General features: G+C 34.1%; 2 protein-coding genes across 3 annotated transcripts; one reads left to right on the forward strand and one right to left on the reverse strand.

Moving 5' to 3' along the window:
* Positions 1–269: 269 nt before the first annotated feature.
* LOC131608153 (proline-rich receptor-like protein kinase PERK4) lies at positions 270–3,957 on the reverse strand. 2 transcript variants are annotated; one of them, XM_058880085.1, is made up of 10 exons: positions 3,829–3,957; positions 3,213–3,686; positions 2,514–2,555; positions 1,832–2,383; positions 1,630–1,716; positions 1,459–1,529; positions 1,292–1,368; positions 1,037–1,181; positions 783–947; positions 270–691 (listed from the first exon to the last, which is right to left on the reverse strand). In XM_058880085.1, the coding sequence occupies exons 2-10, from the start codon at positions 3,544–3,546 to the stop codon at positions 476–478; spliced, it is 1,689 nt and encodes a 562-aa protein (XP_058736068.1). In that variant the 5' UTR covers positions 3,547–3,686; positions 3,829–3,957; the 3' UTR covers positions 270–475. The 2 variants fall into 2 exon arrangements, with proteins under 2 accessions (XP_058736068.1, XP_058736073.1); XM_058880090.1 differs by lacking the exon at positions 2,514–2,555.
* A 14,644-nt stretch (positions 3,958–18,601) lies between these two features.
* On the forward strand, positions 18,602–21,594 carry LOC131639987 (acidic leucine-rich nuclear phosphoprotein 32-related protein-like). The gene is made up of 2 exons (XM_058910413.1): positions 18,602–20,078; positions 21,078–21,594. Exons 1-2 carry the CDS (start codon positions 18,939–18,941, stop codon positions 21,339–21,341), a joined length of 1,404 nt encoding a protein of 467 aa, XP_058766396.1. The 5' UTR covers positions 18,602–18,938; the 3' UTR covers positions 21,342–21,594.
* Positions 21,595–25,089: the final 3,495 nt, after the last annotated feature.

Raw genomic sequence — 25,089 nt, forward strand, 5'->3', positions numbered from 1 at the left:
ATAAATATATTATAGATCATTTTTTGCCTCCATTATCAAATATTTCTGCATCTGCCAATGCATGTTACTACAATACACCTATAATGAGCTGAGAGTCATAGATAAAATACAAATTTAAAAAATAAAACACAAAATTTGCAATATAATCTACAAGTAACTTCCATGAGTAATGAATTAATTTTATATTTTTGTCTATCTCTATTTCAAAAATAAGCTACTTTAATGCCAAAGTACATACTCCATACAAAAAGAACTACTATAAACAACAATTAATGAATAAAATCAATTTGTATTAAATTGCATTTTGCAAATGTGAATCTCAAACACTCCAAAGTTCTCAACATTGCTCCAAAACTAACACATTGATTGCCCATTTTCTATAACAAGACACCACACTTCATATCAACACATCCCCCCAAAAGAATCAACACATGATTGAGCTATACATATGTCCAATAATTGTTGCCTCATGTTTCTAGCGACGACCCATCTCCTTACTAGTGATCTCGCCGCTATCGGCAAATTCTTGACTTGACATTATTGCTTGTCTAAACTTCATCATATCTGCATTGTATTGCATTGTATCATATTCTGAGCCTGAAGAAGTATAAGCACTGCTATGGCCTGAGGCTTTTATCATCCCTTCCTTCAAATCCTCTAGTGACACATCTCCTTCTAATGCTCTTACTATCTGCACATGATTAAGTTTTTCAATCAATGTCAAAACATGAATATACATGAACAATATGAGGATTTGCTTGGTCACATTATCTCAAATTTACCTGGCTCATTTTGGAACGCTTCTTAGCCGAATGACGAATGCTACTAGAAGCACAAGCTGCCAGTCTTATCATTTCTTGATTGTTGTAGTTTCCTTCCAAAAATGGATCCACCAACTCTGCGAAGTTTCCATCCTCTTCCAATGCTTGACTCAAGAGTGGTCGAGCCTATTCAGTACACGGTTTTACATTAATCAATGACAAAGCTTAATTATATATAATGAATAATGATGTATATATAATGTTATAGTGCTAACCCAGTCGACTAAACTTTCGTCCATGGCATTGCTTAAATCCAAAGGTCTCTTCCCGGTTAAGAGTTCTAGTAGCATGACGCCAAATGAGAAAACATCAGATTTCTCTGTCAGTTTTCCACTAGATGCATATTCTGGTGCCATATACCTATCCCAACATAAAAATTTACGATATCAATATAAATTTTATCAGTGTCATTGTCATTATTACTATATAGTTCTTGTTGTTGGTATTCAAATCATGGAATAGAAAATTACCCGAATGTTCCCATAACACGAGTTGAGACGTGAGTATTAGTATCGGTAGTCAACTTAGCCAATCCAAAATCAGCCACCTGTTTAAGATGCATAATTTGTAAAATCAATCTTCGGCAAGAAAATGGATTGGTAACATATGTGATAGCAACATCGTAAATGTGAGAAACCTTGGCTTCGAAGCTATCATCAATTAGAACATTAGAAGCCTTAATATCACGATGGATAATGCGAGGACTACCTGAATATAGCAAATTAATATATAAATCAAATATGATAAAGATAATGAGAGAATACAAGTTTAAAAAATGGATTGTATATAAAATGTATCTGAATCTCACAATCTTCATGAAGGTAAGCAAGCCCTCTAGCAGATCCTAGTGCGATTTTCATTCTAGTAGGCCAATCCATAGTAGGCACACCTTTTCCTGTAATCAAATATATAAGATATCGAAATCGTTATTAGTTCCATAAGTGCCCGTATATATCTATCTTTTATCCTTGTTGAACACAAATCTCAAAAGCAAAACCATATACACATACCATGAAGGTGATGTTCCAAAGTTTGATTTGGAACAAATTCATAGACCAACATTCTTTGTCCACCACAAACACAATATCCAACAAGCGAAACAAGATGACGATGATGAACACGACTAATAATATCAATCTCAGCTTGGAACTCACGCTCGCCTTGTCCACTGCCCGATTTCAAACTTTTGACAGCAATTTCCTTTCCATTAGGCAATATTCCCTTATGAACATAACCAAAACCACCCTGTCCTATAATATTCTCATTAGCAAAACCTTTAGTAGCCGACGCCAATTCTTCATAACTGAATGTACCACCCTTGAGAGTAAGCGATAAGCCTGGAGAAGGAGGAGGCAAAGCGCCCGGCGGAGCCATTCCATACGAATAGTTTCCACTCATTTCGCCGCTATTCATCATAGGATGTGGTGCACCCCAAACTCCACTTCCATTTGGTGTATGTTGAACTCTAACTACATGTTCCATTCCATGTGGAACTGGACCTGGACCTGGACCTCCTTGCCAATTTGGATGAGGATGTGGTCCACTGTGGTAGTAATTACTCCCTGTACAAGTTATTTTAGAGCCCCAAAATAACTATATATCAATCAATTATTTAATTTTCTAAGTAGCTCTTTGTGTGAAACATAATTAAAAAATAGAACACAATCATTTTAACCAGCATAACATACTTACATTGCGATGAATGATCTTGCTCTGAAGTACGAAATAAGTAGTCTAAGAATCAAGAATCAGTCTTCATTCTTCCAATTGTTCTTCAAACAAATTATTCTAAACATGATATAAGTATGCATAATGCCAAGCATGATGATCATAATGTTTTTTAGGCTCTTTAGCATGAATAGAGACTAGTTTTATATGACATGCATTTCCTAAGAAAATATCTATCACATTGGAGATATAATTGCATAAATTAACCTTAGAACATGCTTGAAAACATTTTTCGTTTTTTTTTATCATAAGATGATGAATGTCATTCTGTATAAACTCTACCCAAATCTTATAGGGGATTTGGATTTTTCTCTATACACTTTGTCATGTATAAATGTAGTAAGCTAATTAAGTCGTCATGGCTAATACTTATACCACCTAATTTTCTATTATTCATTTTTATGGTATTAATCTATAATTTCCGAAAGAAGGAGTTTTAGTAACTCGGTTTTTGGCTTAGATGTAAGTAAAATACGATCAGTGGTTGTTTTAGTTATAATTAGAACTATAGTTTTATGAATAATCCCACTTAAACTAAAGTTGATTAACTATTTGAGTTGAAGTACTTGGTTCTATCAAATTATTAATTGTTATAATTTACTACTAAGTTATGATATGATACAAAACTAAAAAAAAGTAATAAAACTAAGACAAATTATTCACCTCTTGCAAGGGAAGGATCTCCATGTGGACCAGGACCATAATAGTAATTTTGTTTTCTCCTCTTCTTCCTACAACAAACGAAACACACGGCAACAAAGAGAAGAACGAATAATGCAGATCCAATAGCAGCTCCAACTATAACGGAACTGTCGTCACCCTTATTGTTACCGCGGTTAGAAGATTTGTCATTCGACGAACCTCCCTTGGATGATGATGATTGGTTTCCATTTCCAGAAGGCGATGATTTTTGCGCTGACCGTGAAGATGATCCATCAGCATCATCAGGAGTGGCATTATCAGGTGTGGCATCATCAGGGGAAGAGTTGTGTGACATTGTAATTTCCTTGTGTCTTGTGTTGTGTTCCGGCAAATAAGGTTGTTGATTTTTTCGTTGAATCACCACAATGCCGGAAACACAACGTTAATTTACCCTATTGTGTACCTTTTCTTCTTACAATGTTTGAGAACCCTAACCTAGCAATAACAATAACAATAATAATAATTAAATTAAGTAATCAAGATCATGTTAATTAGATTTTTATATGTAGATAAAAAAATATATCAATGCATGTTATGTTATGATAAAAGAAAAATGGAGAGAAGAATTGGTATGAACCTGGAAAAAGGTGGAGAGGGTTCTCAAAAGAAAGAAAAGGAAGAAACAAGAAATTTTATCACATGCAAACACGAAAAGGATATGATCTTTGTGTTTGTTGTGTTCCGTCAATGGTCTCCTACAAAGGAGGACCTCTTGCTTTGTTTAACTCAATTATAGGTTTTACCATTTTCTGGTTGGTGTTTAATTCATCATCAAAATTCTACACATGTAATTTTAATTAAGGATATTGATGGATCTATCTAATACATAACAAATGTTAACTTGAAATAGCGTAAAACTCCATTTTTTCCAAATAGAATACAACACATTTAAAGAAAACAATTAATACAGCTTTGTTAAATTTTAAAGGCTTTATAGTATTTTTTTAAAATTAATTTTTATGGTATTTTCCCTCTCATTCCCACTAGTGATACATTATAAATAATCAATTTTATATTTATTTTTTGGTAGAAAGTAATTCCACTCCGTTCACATTTCACCGTCAAAACTTGCATTATATATGGAACGTTATATATTTCACCGTCAAAACTTGCATTGTATATGGAACGTTATATATGGAACGTATCAAATGAGAGCATTTTATAATGAGATATGAGAGGAATAAATATCAATCATTGGATTCATCAAGAGAGAATGTTAATGCATTAATGTTGGTATAAATTTCTCTCTCTTGATGAATCTAATGGTTGATATTTATTCCTCTCATCTCTCATTATAAAATGCTCTCACTTGATATACTCCATATATATATATATATATATATATATATATATACACGCTCGTGTTTCCGTAGATGCATCTCCGAAAACACCTTTTTTTATTTTAACGTTGTTTTGTTCCATAGATGCATATACGAAACTAAACAAAACTCAGAAAACTAGAACAACAACATTTGTAACGATAAAACATCCATTCATTGATTAAAATCAACATTGATTAAAAGATACATCGAAATTTCCAACAAAAAATTAAGAAAACTAAGAGATATAAGAAATTACAACAGTTAAAACAATGTCATTTGATCCATGCATAATTAGAATGGAATCAACGTCGCCTTCCACTTCATCCCACCAACATTCATTTTCTCAAGTCTCAGGCGAGGTCCTTGTTCTAAGCCTCTGGATCCTTCTGATGACTTCGCCGGGTTTGTACTCCCCCCTCTAAAAAAGACACCAGAGTCCTATTGAGTTGGTCGAAGGAATGGATGTTCCAAAATTTAACCGGCATGGGGGGTTTGATGGAAGAGAAAATAACATGCTCATCCCTTATGCGATAAACCGGTTCAAGATCGGGACGCTTGGATGATATTCTCTACCATGAACAAGGCCTTATGTGAGCCATTTTTGTGTTTGTGTTTGTGTGTAATAATGCAACCCTAGAAACCCCAAATTTATAGAAGCCACTGGTGATTATGGACTGCACAATTTTTGTCACAGAACATTCCGTAGATATATCCACGGATGGGTCATAGATTTTTCCATTTCGTAGATGAATCTACGGTAAAGACACATAATTTTCAATATCAGACCCTTCCGTAGATACATCTACGAAAGTTTCCCTGTTAGTTTTTTTAGCAAAACTGAATTCAGTAGCAGCTTAAAGCACAAAAACATAAACACTTTGAAACACATAATATAGAGTGCATATATTACACTTTGAAATTAGATAAATACATCGAAAGAACTGTCGCCGGCTAAATCTATTAGAGGTTCTAATCTTGACTTTTCGACATTTGATTCCTTTTCGATGTTGTTCAACCTTTCGAAATCGTGCATCCTATCCACAAAACGATCCGGCTACGTATCGGCAGCATTTGTATGATGAAGTGCCCATTCCAGTGACGTAGGTGGTATGGAGCTTTCCAGTTTCAAGTAAACTCGCACAAAATGTTTTAATTTTACGAGCCATCCAACACACATAATACGATCATCAAAATTTGTAGGAGGTACGGAGTGGAAAAAAGTTTTTCAAAAAGCTATATCGTGTCAAGTCAATGCATACCATGTCATATGCGCCTGCAATAAGATGTCCCATTTCCGGGAATCTCATCCATTTTGAAATCGGTGCGTAAGCGCCCAACCAAGGAACAAGAGATTCGTTGATCGATTCAAATTTGGTTTCGTCTCCAAATACCCGCGTGTATGAGTCTTTATGGTTCATCAACTCTTTGATAAGTTCAAGACGGACAAGCTTATGGTCATCCTCTCCCTTACCAAGCAAAGCCCCGAAATCCACAATTACCGTCCCCAACCACATTGACGATCCGGTCGATGTATTTGTGCATAAAAACCGGCATCTTGTCGATGAATGGAATATTTGGAGCAATATGTACCTCTTTGATTGATGGAATTTTTTGAGCAATATGTACCTCTTCAATAGATGTAATTTTTGTGTCAATAGGTGTCAGAGTCGAAACTTTCAGAGCAATAGGTGTAGGAGACAGTTTTCTAATGCAAGCTCTTTTGTTTGAACTTTTTTTAGATTTAGGAGTAGGTGAGTCGAGAAAGAGTTTGTCGACGTGCTCACAATATGAAGGATATCGTGTAGTCGAGTTGTCATTCGTTGTAGGCTTCACTTTCTTCGGAGCATCTGTAGATGTTTTTGATTGGATGCATTTTATGGTAAAACATAATTCTGAGTTTGGATGTCTTGACTGATGTCATGACATGCATGTGTGGTTTTCTGCATGAGATGTGATTTTAGCTAATACATATTTTATTGGATATCAAGCTGAATGTTGTGACATCAGTATCTGACAGCATGGGCTGTTATGTTTTCTGTTATGTTTCCTACTTTATCTCAGGCTATATTTTAGGAAAATAACTATTATGTGCTGACTGTATATCAGTAAGAGACCAAGCCATGGGCTGATTTTTAACACCCTGATATGTGAAAATTAGGTTAACTTGGTTAACCCTAATTTATGTTCTTTAGGCCCAAGTCCCAGGATCTGCATAACAGAAGACTGTTAGTCCTACTTTCAGAAGCAGAGAATTGAAGTGAATAATATTGTTTGCTGCGATTTGTACAAAACAGGGTACAACAAAAAGATGTCCTATGGAATGTTGAGACATGTTCTGTGACAACATGTCTTATGAGATGTCATATGCAGAAACTCATGACATCGCGCCTGCTGAGCTGGAATATGAAGATTCAGTATGTACTCAAAAGATACAGAATATTATATGGAGTATTATGCAATCCTATGTGGCACAGGTTTAAAGGTCAAGAGAATCAAGTCAGAGTATTGAATATTATGCAGTTACTAATTATGGAGATAATTTAGGAAACTTATGATTGAAGACTTTTCTTTTAGCAGAAGTTTTCTGTTGATTTGTAACAGCAAATAAGGTTGTGATTGAAGGCCCAAGTCCAGTTGGGAATATGTTATAAAAAGTAAGCTTTGTAACCTAGTTTAAAGGGGAAGCCGGTTTTAGAAAGATGTAGTCTTTAGGGTTAGCCATATAAGTGAACCACCCGGATTGTGGGATGGTCACTAATTTGTGCCTCGAAGCCTGTAGGCAAGAGGTTTATTTTACTCACTCAGAAGCTGTGAAGCAATGAGTGAAGTTGTGTCCTTGGAAGAAGCTGCGAAGCAATTCCAAGTTTATTTGTGCCAAAGAGTTTTTTTTTGTGTTTGGAGTGATGCTCTCCAAACTGGTTTTGTATGCTGCAATGGTTTGCAGCAGGTTTAGGTACCACTAGGGAGTGAGCAAAGGTTCTCTTATCTTAGATGGGTTTCTAAGGTAAAGGTTTCATTGGGTAGTGATTAGGTAGCCAGAGGTTGTTTCCTGTAAACCAGAGGTTGTTTACATAAAATAATACTACTGATAGTGGAGTATTCTTCCTAGCTCGGTAGCCCTTAGATGTAGGTTGGTTGAACCAAACTGGATTAGCAATTCTGTTGTGTTTTTATTGCTTTCCTGCATTGTTATTTGTATTCCTACCTTGTCTATTTTTATAATGTCAGATCAGATGTCAAGACATTCTTATATGACATCTGAGTCTGTTGTAACCAGAATTTCAATTGGTATCAAAGCTGGAATCCTGTCTGTTTCTGGATGAGATCCATGGAGGAAACTTTCTAGTTGTGTACAAGGTATAAGATTGTTTGAACAAGGAGTGTTCACATTGTATGGTCCCTTAAAGTGGAGGATGGACCTATTTGTGGAAGACTAGACCAACCTGAACAGAGTTGTTGTACCTTCTTGATGAAAGAAGATAATGAAGCTGGAATAAAGAGAGTTAAATTCAAATACTTAATGCGCTAGTGAAGAATTTGAATTGAATTGTTGAACTTATATTTAGCACAGATAAGAAGGTTGTCAAAACCTTCATGCGGGAGTGAAGATATTGATAAGGTAACTTTTGTGCTTATGTGTTTCCATCTGGTCGAGATATTGGTTAGGTCTAATCTATTACTTGGTGAAGAAGCAAGCGTATTGTAGGGTTGATTTACTTTCAATCATTGGATGTCATGCTTACAATTGAATTATGGAGTAAGCATTATGTAAATTCTGTTGAAATATGGCTATATTTCGCTGCATAGCTTCTGATACAACCCTCAAAGTGCTAGAAGAATTCTAGGGTTATATTTTTATCAACAGAATATTTGGTAGATTTTTCAACTATATTAAAAGTGTCAAAAATACTTGAGTCCTTCTCAAGTCCACTCATAAAGACATTTATTAATAGAGTTTGTGATTATCAATTGATCAATGAGTCTCATATACATCTACAAGTTGTTTGAAGATCTTGAAGATTATCAAGGATAATGTGTTCCAAGGAGATGGAACTGATGTTCTATGGGATGCTAGAACATTATTACTACTGGTATGCAGCTACCAGTTGAAGAATAGATGTTTTGGGTGCTAAACGAATGTAGTGTGAGTACATATGTTTGGAACTTACTCCTGGTCTGGAAAAGGAGACGTTTGTTTTGTATTAGTTGATCAGGACACGATCAACAATGTTTTCTACTCCAGATGTCAGTTTATTTCTGACCTAAACTTATGGGAGTATGGAAGTTGAGCTCAATGCAAGTAAAAGGATTCATAAAAGTATTATCTACAATCCCTTTATGAGAAATCAAGATGAGCATATATCTGGTATATCCTTCTGATCAAAGGAATTAGATATGTGGAATTTTATTCATGACCATAGAACAGATTTTGTTTGGAGCTGAATACTGTGATCCAACCACAATGATTAATGGTCATGAGTATTGACTACCCAAAAATGTTATATTGGAAGGGTATTGTCTGAAGAATCAAGGGAGACAAATTGCTTTGAAGAATCTGCATATTTCTGTGTCATGCCATAAGTAAGTCTATTCCAGAAACCTAGTTGAGGGAATATCTTCTGTAGGTACAAACTATGGCATCCATCATCTCAAAATCAGAATGAAAGTCTGAAGAAAAGCTTATTCATATGTGGCTCATATTATCCATTGGTTATGTTGATTGTTTGGCTGTGAAGGTGGTGTTTATTGTGCTTCCTATGTCCCCCTAAGTGTTATTGATGAGATATTATGGATGTTACCCACAAAACCATATGGATGATGTCGTAGCAGATGTTGAAACATCATCTTAATGTCTTCAGTCATGGAATGTATGTGTTGTTGCCTGGAAGTAAGTGTAAGTGTGAAGAAGTAATCAGTCAGGATAATCTAGTGTGAGTAGATAGTTCTAACTGACCAACTGCTAGGTACTTTGATGGGAGACTAAGTACTTATTAGTATGTAACCTGAATACCAAACTGCATATACTCTATCGGGAGCTGAGTGTTTGTCTAAAGGATTCATGGTATATTGTGAACTGAATGTTAATATTAAAGTTCACTATGATCTTCACAAGTTGAGGATGTGTGGCAACATTATCTGGTGATTATTTGAAGAGCTGATTCAATTAAGGAGATGCATACAGCTGCTGTCAAATATCTTGATGGGATATGGATATCTGTGTGATAACTGTGTGGAAATATGAATCAAGAAGAGATAAAGTATGTGTTGTATAGAAGAGAATGTGCTACATGAAGATGTAACATCACAATTGTTGAAGACACCAGAGATTGAAGAAGGCAGATAAGGTTCAAACTTATCTTTTGAAAACGTACTCATGGTTAACTATGTGGTTTCTTCTATTACAAGTTACAAAGTGTGGCAATCTGAATCTTGTGTAGAAAGTAAACTAAGGATTCCTAATTTAGAAACCGTGGCAAATTCCAAATAAAGAATGCTTCAAGTATTATAAGGACCAACATCAAAGATGTCCTTAATTTGTATATCTCAGGGGGAGTATGGAGATCAACAAGGACAGTGTAATTCTGCTACTACTCATATGGAAAGTCTTTCAAAGACTAATCTTTTAAAGCCATAAGAACATTTTCAAACAAGAAGTTAGGACATAACTCAAGACATGCTTTATCCTTGGAAACCAACAGGGATAGTTCTTATTATTTTCATCTAAAACATGTATTAATGGTTTGTATCACTTGCTCTAACTTAATGCATGTTCCAACCAATGCACAAATTCACCTGATGCAGTTCTTATTAAAGTAACTTCTCTAAGAGTCTATGTATGTTATTTAAGTTGCTCAGGTTTCTAGAGTCTTTCTTTTCTTTTTCTTTTTCTCTTTTCTTGAGTCTTGTTTGAGTCTTTCGTGTCCTTCTTTCGGATATGGGTAAGTCTAGAGTCTATATAGGTTATGTTTGTCAACTTGTGTTAAACATAGGGAATAAGGATAGTGTTCAGACATTGTTAAGTCTGAGGTCCTTCTTTGCATTTGTTTTTGCAAAGATATTGAATAGGTCTAAGTCAGTCAGTCTTATTGTTTAAAGTCTTAAACACAAATTGTGTCTTGTGTCCTAAGTCATCCAATATAGAAGTATGTTGTCTCTATGGGTAGTCCAAGTAATTGAGTCTTGTTTAGAGTCTTGAACACTGATTGTCTTGTGTTCTGAGTCATCCAATATAGAGGTCTGGCTCTCTATGTCTGTAAATGGATGGTTCAAGTGAGTATGTCTATAAGTTGAGTCACCTCTTATGTTCAAGGAGAGGAAGTTGTGTATGTTGTGTTAATTCTCAGTTTGAGTGGGAGTGTCTTGTATTTTCTTCCTTATGTGCATCAGCTAATGTTAAGGGGGAGAAAGCTGATGAAAAAGTATACTACTATAGACAAGGGAGTTTGTTGTGGATTATACGGTCATGCCACTTACCTAACTTGAAGTAATAAGTGGTGTGGATGAATAAAGAGGGGTTAGCTAAGTGCCACATATATGTAGAAGAATAATGTCAAACAAGATGTCATACCTTGTGTGAGAAGGTAATCTTATCTGACCATGATGAATACTTGAGACAACTACTCTGTAACAAGGCTTGTCCACAAAACATGTTTGGTTTCGAAACCTCAAACACTCATACACTGTCTTTGTAAAAAAACATTGTAAAATCTTGATCTTCCATCCTTTTTTGTTGCACATGTTGGTTAGCCATTGAATTTCTTCCTTCCATTCTTTAGGATAGTGCACAATTTCCAACCAATTCAATATGTTCTCCAAATCACTTTAGTACCAGAATATTCAAAAAACAAGTGGTCCAAAGTTTCAATGTTCTTGCAGAAACTACACAAAATATTATCCAGTATCCCAAATCTATTTAGTCTAGCTTTAGTTGGCAAGCTCCCATGTCATGTTATCCATAAAGTGTGAATGGCTCTTGCTTTTGCAACATTGTCATACATTACTTTTCTCCAAGGCACATCTTGGCCTGGTCACTGAACAACTGATAAGCCCTTCCAGTACAGTACTTATTCTTATTTAGGATAGTATTCCAACCCTATAGATTAGTAACCTCATTTATGAAATTCAAAATATATTTGATAATCCAAGATGCAGAGTTCTTTATAGGAACATTCATGATATCCAAACCTTTGGAATATTAGATATCGATCCACCTAATCCAAAGGCTATCAACCTTGTTGTTCAGGTTCCACATGTTTTTTAACATCCTTGCCTTCTTCAAGCCCTGTAAAGCAATTATGTTGAGGCCACCCTTAGTTCTTGGAGAACACACATTCTTCCAAGACACATGAGATTTTATAGTGATAACCTTAATGCCTGACCACAAGAAGGACCTGCAAATTGCTTCAACCCTCTTGATAATTTGCTTAGGCATGCGTAAGCATTGTAGCCAGAAGTTACTAATGGCAAAAAGGACATTTTTCATTAGTTGAGTCCTTTCAGCCAAACTCAACAACCTAGAGCTCTAGTGCCTAATTCTACTCACAATTTTGTCAACCAAACCCATACAATTATTGACAGTAAGTTTCCTACTAGTTCGTGGGATCCCCAAATATCTAAAAGGGAAGAACCCCTCAACAAAAGTAGTGGCTCTAAGAATCTCTTGTTTGACCTAATTCTCAACATTACCAAAATAGGCTCTACATTTGTTAGGGTTAACATACAAACCTGTGGACTCATAATTTTTTTAAAGCTTGTAAAGCAAGGTTAATTGATCCAATATCTCCTCTAGTAAACACCAAAAGATTATCTGCAAAACTATAATTTATAATTCTTTGCTTTTCATATTTTGAATGAAAGTTAAAATTAGGGTTCTTACCAAGCTTTTGCAACATCCTTTACAAGTACTCCATAACTAGCACAAAGAAGAGGCGAGACATAGGATCACCTTTGTCTCAACCCCCTTTTAGCTTGCACATTATCAAAAATCACATCCAAGGAAGTGTATAACCAATTATGACCATATCCCACAAGTATGCATCACATCTAAGGACGAAACTTCCAATTTTATCCTTCCAATATTCAAACTTGTCTCCATCAAAGACCGGTGGTTTAGTAGAGTAGTGATCTTTATCATTGTTAATAGCTACCATTTTGTGTTTTAAAACTCGATCATTATCCAACACGATTAAGTGTTTGATATAAAATAATCAATACCCTAACCAAAGCTCTTATGCCAATTGAAGGTTCAAAGAAACATAAGAAAAGGGAGGGTTGAATAAGGTTTCAAGATTAAAACTTTTTTCCCACCCAAGAACACAAACATAAAAACTTATAACAAAATTGAAGACACAATATTTTTTTAATCTTGGTTCGTTGTTAACTAAGTATTTCTTCCTTTTCAAAATTGACAAATCCTTAGATTCTTATATGTCTATCACCATGTGATTAAATTTTGGAAGTACGGATCTCAATATTTTTGCAACTATCGACTTGGTTGTCATCACTTCATCGTATTTCTTGGTCTGATTTATCAACCTAGTCACCCTTGTGAAGAAATCATCTATGCTTTTATTTACTTCCATCTTAATCAACTCATACAACCTCTGGTGAGTTTATAAACTCACATTATTCACTTTCTCATCACCACCAAATGAATTTTCCAAGATATCCCATGCTTCCTTCGATGATTCAACATCTCTAACCTTTTCAAAATTATCTAGATCCACACATTGATGAAATACATATAGGGATTTATAATACCTCTTATTCAGTTATTTGTGAGCATTCTTCTTATCATTAGTGGAACAAATACTGAATGATGTCACTTCATTCTTTACAAGATCTCTCACATCTTGATAGCAAAAAACAACATACATTTTCTTAAACCAATTGCCATAATTCTTTCCATTCAACATGGGAATATTTGTAGGGAAACATTTAAATGAAAGGTCTTTTTAAAGATCCACTAAGAATCATAAATTGGGCTCTAGATACTAGATGTTGGAACAATTAAACTCAAGCAAATCCAAAAACTAATCTCTTTGGTGATGCACACGCACACTAGTTTGCTCTGCCTTGTTCAATTACTCACGTATACTTTACATAATACACAATACACATTTGAGAATTAAGAGAGTACTAAAAATTGGAAGAGGAGGAGAATGATTTCAATATTAGAGTATATGTACATGAGTCACTTGTACAACTAAATTTATTACTACTAACAACCTTGATAAATTTTGTTCAATTACTCACCCACACTTTACACAATACATATTTGAGAATTAAGAGAAGACTAAAAATTGGAAGAGGAAGAAGAATGATTTCAATGTTAGAGTATATGTATTGGGTTAATTGCTTATCACGTAACCCAACTAACTATAACTAACTTTATGATTACTAATAACCTTATTCGATTATTTTAACTGAATTGAATCTAAAATAGATTATTTAAGTCACAAAGAGAGGGTTTCTCAATTGGAATTTTTTTAGACAAGAAACTTTAAGCAAGATTTTAATGGAACATGGTCTAAATGAACATTTAAAATTCAAAGGAGATTAGTGAATATTTATTCATTAATCTTTACCATTAGTGAGTGAAAATTTATTACTAGAAAGATTTTAGTGATTTTTCACTTATTTATTTATGTCCTATAAACATGACTTGAGTTGTTATATAAATTACACATTTAAAAATAGCATTTTAATATTTGTTTTATAAGTGCTTTATCACCTTGAGTTGCTATGTAAATGATACTTAAAATAGGCTTAATGCATCTTTTGGTCCCTTAACTCAATTAAGGTTTTACTTTAGTCCCTTGTCTAATAAACATTACATATTAGTCCTTAAAAATAGTTTCGTTAACCAACTTAATACTTTGTATTAAACATTGAGAAAACGCTAACTTTTGCACACGTGGAGGTTTAAGTGGTATTGTGTTATATGGCATGAATTTTTTTTTATAAATATTTTGAATTTATAAAACACTAAAATAAACATAATTAAATTATTTGTATTTTCTCTTCCAAATACCTTACGGAATATTCTCTACTTCACAAACTCTAGGTTTTCCGCTTCAAGATTCTCAATTTCTTTCATTTTCAACTTCAAGATCTCTTCCAAATACACGAAATATTTCCTCTCTGAATTCTTGAATTGATTCCTATTTTCCCTTTTGTAGCTTTTAGTTTTCCCTATGACATTCCTTCTCGGAGCGTTTCTTTTTCATCTTCCATCTTTAAATATAAAGCAGAGACATTGCATCAACAACGACGGTGGCGACGATGTTGTTCACAACTTCACTTTCTCCATGTAAAACCTATGTCTTCTCCTGTTCCGGCTACAACATCGCTCACCGGTAATCGCAGTTAGGAGCGTCTCCATATGTCCACATCTCACCATCAAATCAACTCCCCTTTTAGATGCATTCATCGTTTCTGTCCAGTCAACAATGATAAGGTCTCTAAAATTTTCTATTAGTGTCTTGTGCGCTATCGATTTTTAAAATATGTTGGAAAGCTTTGATTTTTTGTTTGTATGTTGGAAAGCCACTGTGCAATATTAAGTAAAGCTATTGTCTTGTGTGTTGTTAAGTTTTTATCAGGAAAGTCATCGTGTAGTATTAAGTAAAACATTTATCTTGTGTGTTGTAAAGTTGTTATTAGGAAAACTATTGTGTAGTATTAAGTAAAGTCATTCTCTTGTAAGTAAAGTCACGTTTGTAAGTTGGAACTTGGAAAACCACAATATGCAAAACAATAGCTGAAATTGAATCATATTTTAGGTGGGTTTACTTTTGTAAGGATATACTTATCTTTTAACTGATGGATTTACTCTTGTGTATATTTTAGGTGTTATATAATAGGTGAGGATTCTCAACAGTGAAACTTTTGTGTAGTGGAATCTCAACCACACTTTCTTTATACTGCGAGAATAATTACTTTAAGTTTTCCACGAATCAATTGTATCTTGATATGATATATATTTGGGGAAATTGCTCATTTTTACAAATTATTAACCATTTGTGGGGGATTTTTAACCTCCGAAAATAAAACTTCTAGTTTAAATATGATATCAATTTTTTAATACATATGTTAACTAAGCTTTTTAACAATTACCCTGCTACCATGCCATGTATGCAGAAGTTAACATTTTTTCATAAAATTTAACGGAAAGAATCGATGAGACTAACAAAAAGCTGTCTTCAAACACAATGAGACAATATGCCAAATGGAATCTTTGAAGAATTCTAATGAAAAAGGTAAATACAGTACTAGGGGTATGTACAAAGAACTCTAAGGTATTAAGCCAAAGGTTATTTGGAGAAAGCTATTCTTTGGGAACTTAGCCAGGCCTCGAGCCAGCTTCATCCTTTGGTTAACTTGCATAGAAAGGCTTATGACAAATGATAGGTTAAGTAAAATTGGTATTATGACAGATGGGGCTTGCAGCTTTTGCAATCAGGTGAAAAGTTGCAACCATTTGTTATTTGATTGCTGCAATACCAAGTTCGTTTGAAGTCAGGTGCTGAAGTGGCTCAAAGTGAATCACATTCCTCTCAAGTGGGATTCAAAACTGGTTTGGATCAGTCAGCAGATGAGTGGAAAAAGTTGCAGAAGCAAACTCCTTAAGATGGCTGCAGCAGAAATAATTTATGAGATTTGGGCAACCAGAAATAGGACCATCTTCCAAGGGATGCAATGCAAGGATATAGATAGCAAGAATATCATTAATGCTGTTAGAAGAAAAATTGACCAAAATGAGAAAGTCATTTTGTTTTGTAATATATTGGATGAATGTTAGAAGTCATCTAGTGTATTTGTCCTCGTGATGTCTGGATCCTTATGGCTCGACTTTTGTACTCCAACTGTTTTTTTGGAATAAAATTTATTCTTATTTGCTCCAAGAAAAACTAAACTGTTTTTAAAGGACTAACATGTAAATTTATTAGATATGAGAGTAAAGTGAAACATGAAATTAAGTTATAAGACTTCGTCACTAATTAAACTTACAAATATTGAAAAATCAAAAAACGAATAGTTTTTTATTTAAAGTAGTGATGATTATATATTTTTGGAAAATGATATGAAATGATAAATGGTGTGAATATTAGTATTAGTTAGGCTTTTTTTGTATACACTTTTCTTTTGGCACACGAAGAAAAAACACATTAGCTAGGCGACCAACAGAAAATACCCATAACATAGGAAACGAATCTCATATACGCCTAAGTCATCATAAACAAGCCCACATTTTGACCTTCTCCCTCAATGCTTATCATGAGACTAGGACATAAACAACATACACGATGCAAACCAAGGGTCATAAAGACAATAGATTGTCATATTTTCTATCATAATTCTAACTAGACCAAAACATTTATAAAAAGTAAAATTAGAGAGAAAGATACACAATATAATATCAAAACCTCTCAATTCTTATTCATTTACTAATTTGAGCGTCAACGTGTTTAGAGGGTCCCGACCCCGTCTCTCGTCGATCACTAATCTATATTATACTTCCACCTAAAAAAATCATCATTATCTATATAATACTCGCGTCTCATCACTAGTCTACACCACCTTAAAAAATCATTCACATGAATCCAAATAGACCAATCCACTATCTATATCTATATATTCTAGAAAAACATATTTTTGGTGTAGCTTATTTTCATTATAATTTTTACCTTTACAAACTTTTTTGATTGTTACCATGATTATTTGACTTCTTCACTCATTTTCATTTTAACTTCTCTGAATATTTTCTCTCTATAATACTTCATTCTCTCATATTTATTTTAATATTTATTAAAATTTTTTTAAAAATATTATTTATATTATCTCATTTCTACGTATTAAAAAAACAGATAGATAAACACTCCCATTAGATACAGTGTTTTAAAAATCGAATCAGACATCAAACTGGTGAGGGTCTTAGATCATTGGTTTATTGGTCGAACCACTGAGTCACTGGTCGAACAACATGTCTAAACCGAGTTAAACCGGATAACTCAGTTAAATAGACCAATCGTTATAACAAAATTATATAGGTATAAAACCTGTCGAATTGGATGATTCCGTCTCTACAAAATATAACTAGCACTTAAGTTTTTTTAAAATATTATATTAAAAATAAATTCACAAGTTCATAATTTAAATTCAAATTTTAAACATAGATATGACACATAATAAAATAGTACAAAATCACAGGGTATAATTGCAAACAAAGTTTAATCACAACATAATTTAATTAAATAATTTATAACAAAATAATTTCATTGTCTATTAAATTTAATTTAAGAAAAGAAAAATTGTTTCAATGTTAGGATCTTCTTCTTCAATATCAAAATCAACCGCATCTACAAATTTATTTATTTATTATTATTTTTTATTTTAATTTTTCATTAAAATAGTTACAACGATGTCGTTTTAATTTTTTAAAATTAAAAAAAATTAAAAAAGCACTTAAACCGCCTGTTATGAAAAATCGTCGATTTTCTTGATTTTAACAGTCTACATTGGTTTTGACTTGTTCATATTGGTTCAATGATATTTTTGATCCAGCTATTGAACCAGACCAATTACCTGATCGATTTCTAATTTAACCGGTCCGATCGGCCGATCCAGTCCGATTTTTAAACAGTGTCGAATTGTCATAAACGGAGAAACACAAAATATCTAAATGAAATTAATGACCCTTTTGATTAAAACAAAATTAATGAAAATCTTGCTATATTAAAATATTATTTAAATTGAAGATTTTTCTTTTACGGTAGTTGAAGATACTATTATTTATCTACCAAAAAAAAAAAAAGAATTTATTTTTCCGACGCGCATTCTTTACAGCCTACTCGAAACAAACACAGAAAGCTACAATCTGAGCCATTCAATATTCCTCCACGTCATCGATCCTCGTCGTTCAAGATCCAACGGTAATCATCACTAGAAGACAAAAACGTCTCAAACCACAATGGTTGAACCCACTTGAACCCTAGAGCAGAACCGGTTCAACCCATAGAGAGGTTTATCCTCTATTTCCCTGCCCTAACCAGTAAACAAAAGAGAGAGAAAATTATAAAACAGAGCTAGAGAGAGAAACCAAACCCAAAAATCTGCAAAAACCAGTGTATTCGTATTCGAAATTTCACACTACAATTTCAATCTCTTCGTTCCTCATCCACAGCCGTTGATTTCAATTTTCAATTTCGTTCATCGTTTTCCCTTACACGAAAACACGTTAGGGTTCTTTTACAGCTTACGAATTCATTCATAGCAGAAATTTCATACACGAATTTCCACTTCGTTCATATTCGTGTAATTCTAAGCGCGTGGTTTTATTTCGGTTTGCGGCTTTTGGTTTTGTATGAGATATAGGATTACGTATTTGATGGATGAGATCTGGGAGAGGGCTGTGGAAACGGCGTTAGAAGGCGAGAAAGACCACGCCTCTGCTCGGACGTTAACCCTTGACGGCGCCGTTAAGTGTGTGCAAGGACGTTTACCTCCTCCGAGCCTTCTAGAGAGGTTCCAGAACCTTCAGCACCTTTCGATTGCGAACGTTGGGGTTTCTTCTCTGGAGCAGTTCCCGAGGCTCCGGAGTCTTCAGAAGTTGAACCTCTCCGACAACCGGATCGCCGGAGGACTTGAGTATTTGGTTCAAGCGGGACTCGATTCGCTGCGAGACCTCGATCTGTCGAACAATAGGATTCAATCGATCGAGGATCTCGCTCCGTTAGCAGAGTTGAAGCTTGTTTCGTTGGATCTGTATGAGTGTGCTGTTACTCGTGTTAAGGATTATCGATCTAGGGTTTTTGGTTTGATTAAGTCGCTTAAGTTCTTGGATAAGATGGATGCGGAGGAGAACGAGAGGCCGGAGTCAGATGATGAGGAGGATGAGGATGAAGAGGAGGAGGAAGAGGAGGAGGATCCTGGGAGTGGTGAGATTGATGGAGGAGAAGAAGATAGACCGTTTGGGATGAGCAATGGTCATAGTGAGGGGGTTGATGGAGTTGTCGATGCTGATGAGGAAGAGGAGAGTGATGCGGATGAGGAGGTGACAGAGACTTCCAGGGGGAGGGTGAATGGGGTGAACCATCAGGAGAATGGGTTCCATGTTGCCCCTGCTGTGGGTGATGATGTAGAGGAGGAAGATGATGATGAGGATTCCGGGGAAGAGATTGACGAGGAGGAGGGTGATGATGATGATGTGGTTGAGGTTCATGAGATTGATGATAGTGATGATGATGACGATGGGGTTGAGTTTGATGAGGATGATGATGATGACGATGATGATGAAGAGGTTGATAATGATGAAGGGGATTTTGCTGAACCTGAAAGTACTTCTGGACGGTTGGTGAGTACTGAAGGCGAGATTGATGGGCATGAGCAAGGGGAGGAAGATGGAGATGAAGATGACAACGGGGAGACTGGTGAAGATGAGATGGGAGTAGATGAAGATGAAGATGACGATGATGATGATGGAGAGTTTGAAGACGAAGATGAAGTGAGATATTCCTTCTCAGAAACTCTTGTTTTTATTCTTTGCATGCATGACTATTGTGTTATGTTTGTTTAATAATTGATTGCTATTTTCTTATATATTGATTTGCTAATTGGTTCTGTTTGATATTTTGCCTTGATGATGTCAGATTACAGAAGAGATGGCTATGACTGTTGGATTCTCTTGATTTTGATTGTATTTATTTTGTTGGCTGATGCTTGCTAATCTGATTTGAAACTTTGTTTGTACTGTGTGATTCTTTTCATTTTATGTGATTTAAACCATAATTTCACCTGATTTGCACTTTGAAAAGTATACTTATTATTTCCTCCAACCTTTTATGCATGATTGTGTTAGTGATATTTTATACTAGATTTTTAATATATGCTAATACCTGTGTCACTGTTCTAGGTTATAAACAGCAAATATTTGTACTGTGTTTGTTATTGATACATTTGAACATCACCAAGTCCTTTTTTTTTATGCGAAACAACTTTTTGCATTCTGAAGATTCACCCAATTTCCATGAAATTTTAAGAGTAGCCCAGTTTTTTTTTTTTTTTTTTGTGTTACTTGTTCGTGTGGTGGAACTTGTATGGCTGATGCTTGGAACTCTTGAGTTCCTTTAATGATATGCTGCATTGGTTTTAAGTATGATTGAAATGCCGCATTTAATACGAAAAGAAATCTTATATCAGTGTAAATTACATGTTCTGTTTTGAATACTTGAATGTTGGGACTTTTGTACTACACATAAGCATGATTGGCTCATCACGAGCTTTACTTGTCTTAATTGCTTGATCTGACTTGTATTATATTTTTTAATTTTGTTTTCTGAATTTTGAACTGCTATTTCCTGCCAAAATCATGTGTTTATGTTAAACATGGTATACTGCTATAGTTAAAGATTTTATGTTTTCATGTGTCCTATGAATTATTTTTCACTAGTATGTTTCATTTTCAGCTTTTTAATCATACTTTTGAATTTTGCTGTATCTACAGGAAGAGGACTTTGGTGCTGGATATCTTGTTCAGCCAGTTGGACAGGCTGAGGCTCTCAATGACGATGCTGCTGAGATTTTCGAAGTGGAAAACGAGGAAGGTGAAGAGGAGGAAGAAGTTGACGATGATGAAGACGATGATGTTCAAGAAGTGTTACCTCCTTCCTCTTCACACCCCAAGAGGAAGAGGGACAATGATGGTGAAGACGAAGATGAAGACGAAGATGAAGCAGCACTCACAAAGCCATCCAAGAAGCACCATTGATGGCACACCATTATAAATTATATCATGTTCTTGTTCTGTGATGACTTCCATGTATTGGAAGCAGAGAAACCTCAGTTTAGATATAGAACAATGGTTAGTCTTTAGGAATTTAGCTGTTGGACAGAGGACATACTAGGAAAAGGAATTGTGTGTTGGGTGGAAATGTGTTAAGTTCAAAAAGTTGTTTTTTCCCTCATGGCTTTCACATATAGCCGTTGCCCTATTAATCAAATTTTCAAATGGTAGTTAGTTATCAAGAGGTTTACCGCTCATGTGCTCAATGCAGGTGTGTTTGGCTTATAAAAAGGAGTTTGCTTGTTGATTCTTGGAGGGAAGCAAAGGGTGCGAACCTTTTAAAATTTTCCCCAAACCTCTAGTTTAATGGAAGCACTTTTTGGCGGCAGAAAAAGGAAAAACTTGCAAAACACATGTAGATATAATTGTTATGAAAATGATTCCTATGAAGCAAGTTGGTGCCATTGTAATGACGTGGCCAGTCCATAAATTATTGCCATTGTTACGTGGATTTATCCCAGTTTCTATCATAAATTTATTGAGCTTGATGCCAATATAAAGAAAAAATCTTGGTCCTGTTGTAATAATCAATTGCCAGGTAATGTACTAATGGGCCCCTCATATATCTATGCAAATATTTCACTATTGTTTCTATTGCAAGTATCATAAAAAATTGACAATTTTGTATCTCTATAAGTAACTAAGCATCCAATCCAACAAGGGAGCTCTCATCAATCAAGCCTATCTTAATTTTACATCACGACACGTGGTTTAATTTGATTCTCATTTTATCTTCAATTGGACGGTGAGATTAGATATTGATCTTTATCTTATTGTTGCTTGTTTAACATTTTTCACATTGCTGTTTTGGTGTTCTTAGGACTTAGGAGCAAGCGTGAAAATTGGCGTGACCCACACGTAGGTCCATGCGCGTAGCAATGATTTCAAGCCTGCCTGAGGCGCGGACTTCTTTCGATCTAGTGGGAGCTCATGTCCATCAGAAAACCTGCCCTATATGACGGGTCAGGGTTATATTCATGCACACAAATTTACATGGTTTATAATGGAATTAATGGAATTTTTATCATTAAGAAAACATGTTCAAATAAATTACCAGTTTCTTTAAGATAAATTCTTTGGAATCAAACATTCAATACAACAATTGATTTTTTATTTATTTAAATTTTGGTGATTTATTCAAGAAGTGTCTAATATCTAGGGACGAAGATAGTATATGGGACAAAACAGTTAAAAAATAAATACTGCAATGTTATTTTTAAGTGTGTTATTTATATAATAATTCGAATTATAATTATAAAATACGTGTAAAATAAGTGAAAAATCTCTAGAACAACGATAGCATTAGATTTTTAGTCACCAATGGAACATGTTAAAGAATAAATTCACATAAAAATATTTGCTGAAAAAATTCCAGCCAAGAAAAAATAATTTATTTTTTGAGAGAACCGTGAAAAATAAAATCCAATACATATTTATTCCTCTACCTCTACCCCGTTTTAAAGTGAACTGTCATTTAAGATATTACATTTTTAATAAATTAATTTTATTATAATATATTGAAAGCAGTGTATAAATAATTTATTTCTTTCAACTGTTTTAATTTCTTTTTTATATGTAATTAATGAAGGATCCGTTATGGTAAAATTATATATAATTTATATTTCTCATACAATATCAATTAAGTTTTTTAATTTGGGTGAAATACCTAAACATCTTATTATAATTTAAGACGAATAACATAATTAAAGAACACAATTAAAAAAATATTAATTATCTCTGTTTAAAAAAATGGGAATGACAATTAAAATAAATTTTATTTGTTAAAACGATAGTCATTTTAAAATGGAATGTATAAGATTTTTAATTAGATTAAATATTATTATATGATAAATATTTGTATCAGTCAAAATCAATTAATATATCAATATGGTATATAGGAGTGGAAATAGGTTGGGCCAAGTTAAGTTTTGTCAAGCCTAAATCTGGTATGTCAAAAAAACTAAAGCTTAAGTCTGATCTGTAGCCTGTCGTAAGCTTATTTTTAGACCTGAGTCTGACCCACCATATTTCCACCCTAATGATACATACAAATTAACAACCAACATATTGTTGAAACTTTATTAAACAAATTAAATTTGATTTATTTCATTAATATATCAAATAATTTAATGTCAAATATCTACGTACTAAAATTTTCCCTTTGTAAAACAAATTCATTTCTACATCAATAATCTCTTTCGATTCGATCAATCAATGAATATGCGGATACTTGAAAATCCACGGATTATCCGTTTAGCAGATATCCGCACGGATACGGGGCGGCTATGAATATCATATTTATCCAACGGGGCGGACACTGATATCATACTATTAGTCCCCATGGATATCCATTTGAGAGTCAATATAAGATAAGCGTAATTGATTTCAAAAGATTCATTTGAACTTTTAGTTTATATTTTTCATCTACTTATACTCCCCATTTAATATAAGAAAAACTTATTCATCAATTGATAATTTAGATGTTGTCAGTTCAATTTTGGATGAATCAAAACTTTATCTTAAATACAATTTATATTCGAAGAACATGCTAGCAAGATTTTGTTTTGAATCAATCTATGTAATGCATTGCAATGAACTAATCAGGCATTAGTAAATTAATGTAGTTTCATTAGAATGCATTGAATTGCATAAACTTCCAAACGATTAGAAAAACTCGTCTAGGATCGAAGGAACCATATCCTCAATTTTGGAGTGGTACGACTTTGATCAAAAGCCCCACTTTGATACCATTTGTTAGGTGAGAATATGTACATAAAGAGGTATAAAATGGGGGGGGGGGGGGGAGGGGGGTTGAATAGATTCTTTTCCCTTTAAGAAAATTTCAAAAACGTTTTAGGCCTCATATACGAAATCAGAGATTTTAAGAAGCACGAAAGCAAAACGCCAAAATAAGAGAGTTTGGAAACATCTTAATAAATTAAACCATATGAACTGATACATGAAGTTTACTACGCACTTGAATGATTCTAATGCAAGTCAATCACAAGATAACCCAAGTAGGTTTAAACAAATCTATTTCAAAACTTTAAGCATAGATGTTTTATCAAGACACAATTGGATTCATGATACTTTAATAAGAATGATACACCACAAACCTAAGCTTATACATTAAATCTCTATAAGCAAATTCTAATTTGTGTGGCATACAATCAATGCAATGATGAATACTAGAATATTAAAAAGAGATAAGGGAAGAAGAAAAGATACACAAAGATATATAGTGGTTCGACATTCGTCCTCACATTGTCTAATCTACTCTTCAATGGTGTTGAAAACCATTGGAAAATAATCAGGATCTTCCACTATTTTGATAAGTTTGATTACAAACATTTTGGTTGCATGGAAGACATAGGAAAATATGTGGGGTTGCCTTATTTTTCATTGATCTCTTTGAATCACCCATGAATCGTTCAAATAGATACACCCATCTATATTAAATAGGTTCACCAAGGTAGGCTTCATAAGCAATATGTACAAGGAGATACTCCATAGAATCAAAGAAACCAGGCGAAAATATTTGCTCTAACTTGCAGAGAATGATAGGAATATTTTGACATCCACACATCTTGACAGGTTAGAAGAATAACCATCTGAAATTCTCAACTCATTTAACCACTGACAGACTGTGTTTGCTTCTTGGGGAGTAAGAGTG

This window comes from Vicia villosa, linkage group LG1 (genome assembly GCF_029867415.1).
Source record: "Vicia villosa cultivar HV-30 ecotype Madison, WI linkage group LG1, Vvil1.0, whole genome shotgun sequence".
Classification (NCBI taxonomy): domain Eukaryota; kingdom Viridiplantae; phylum Streptophyta; class Magnoliopsida; order Fabales; family Fabaceae; genus Vicia; species Vicia villosa.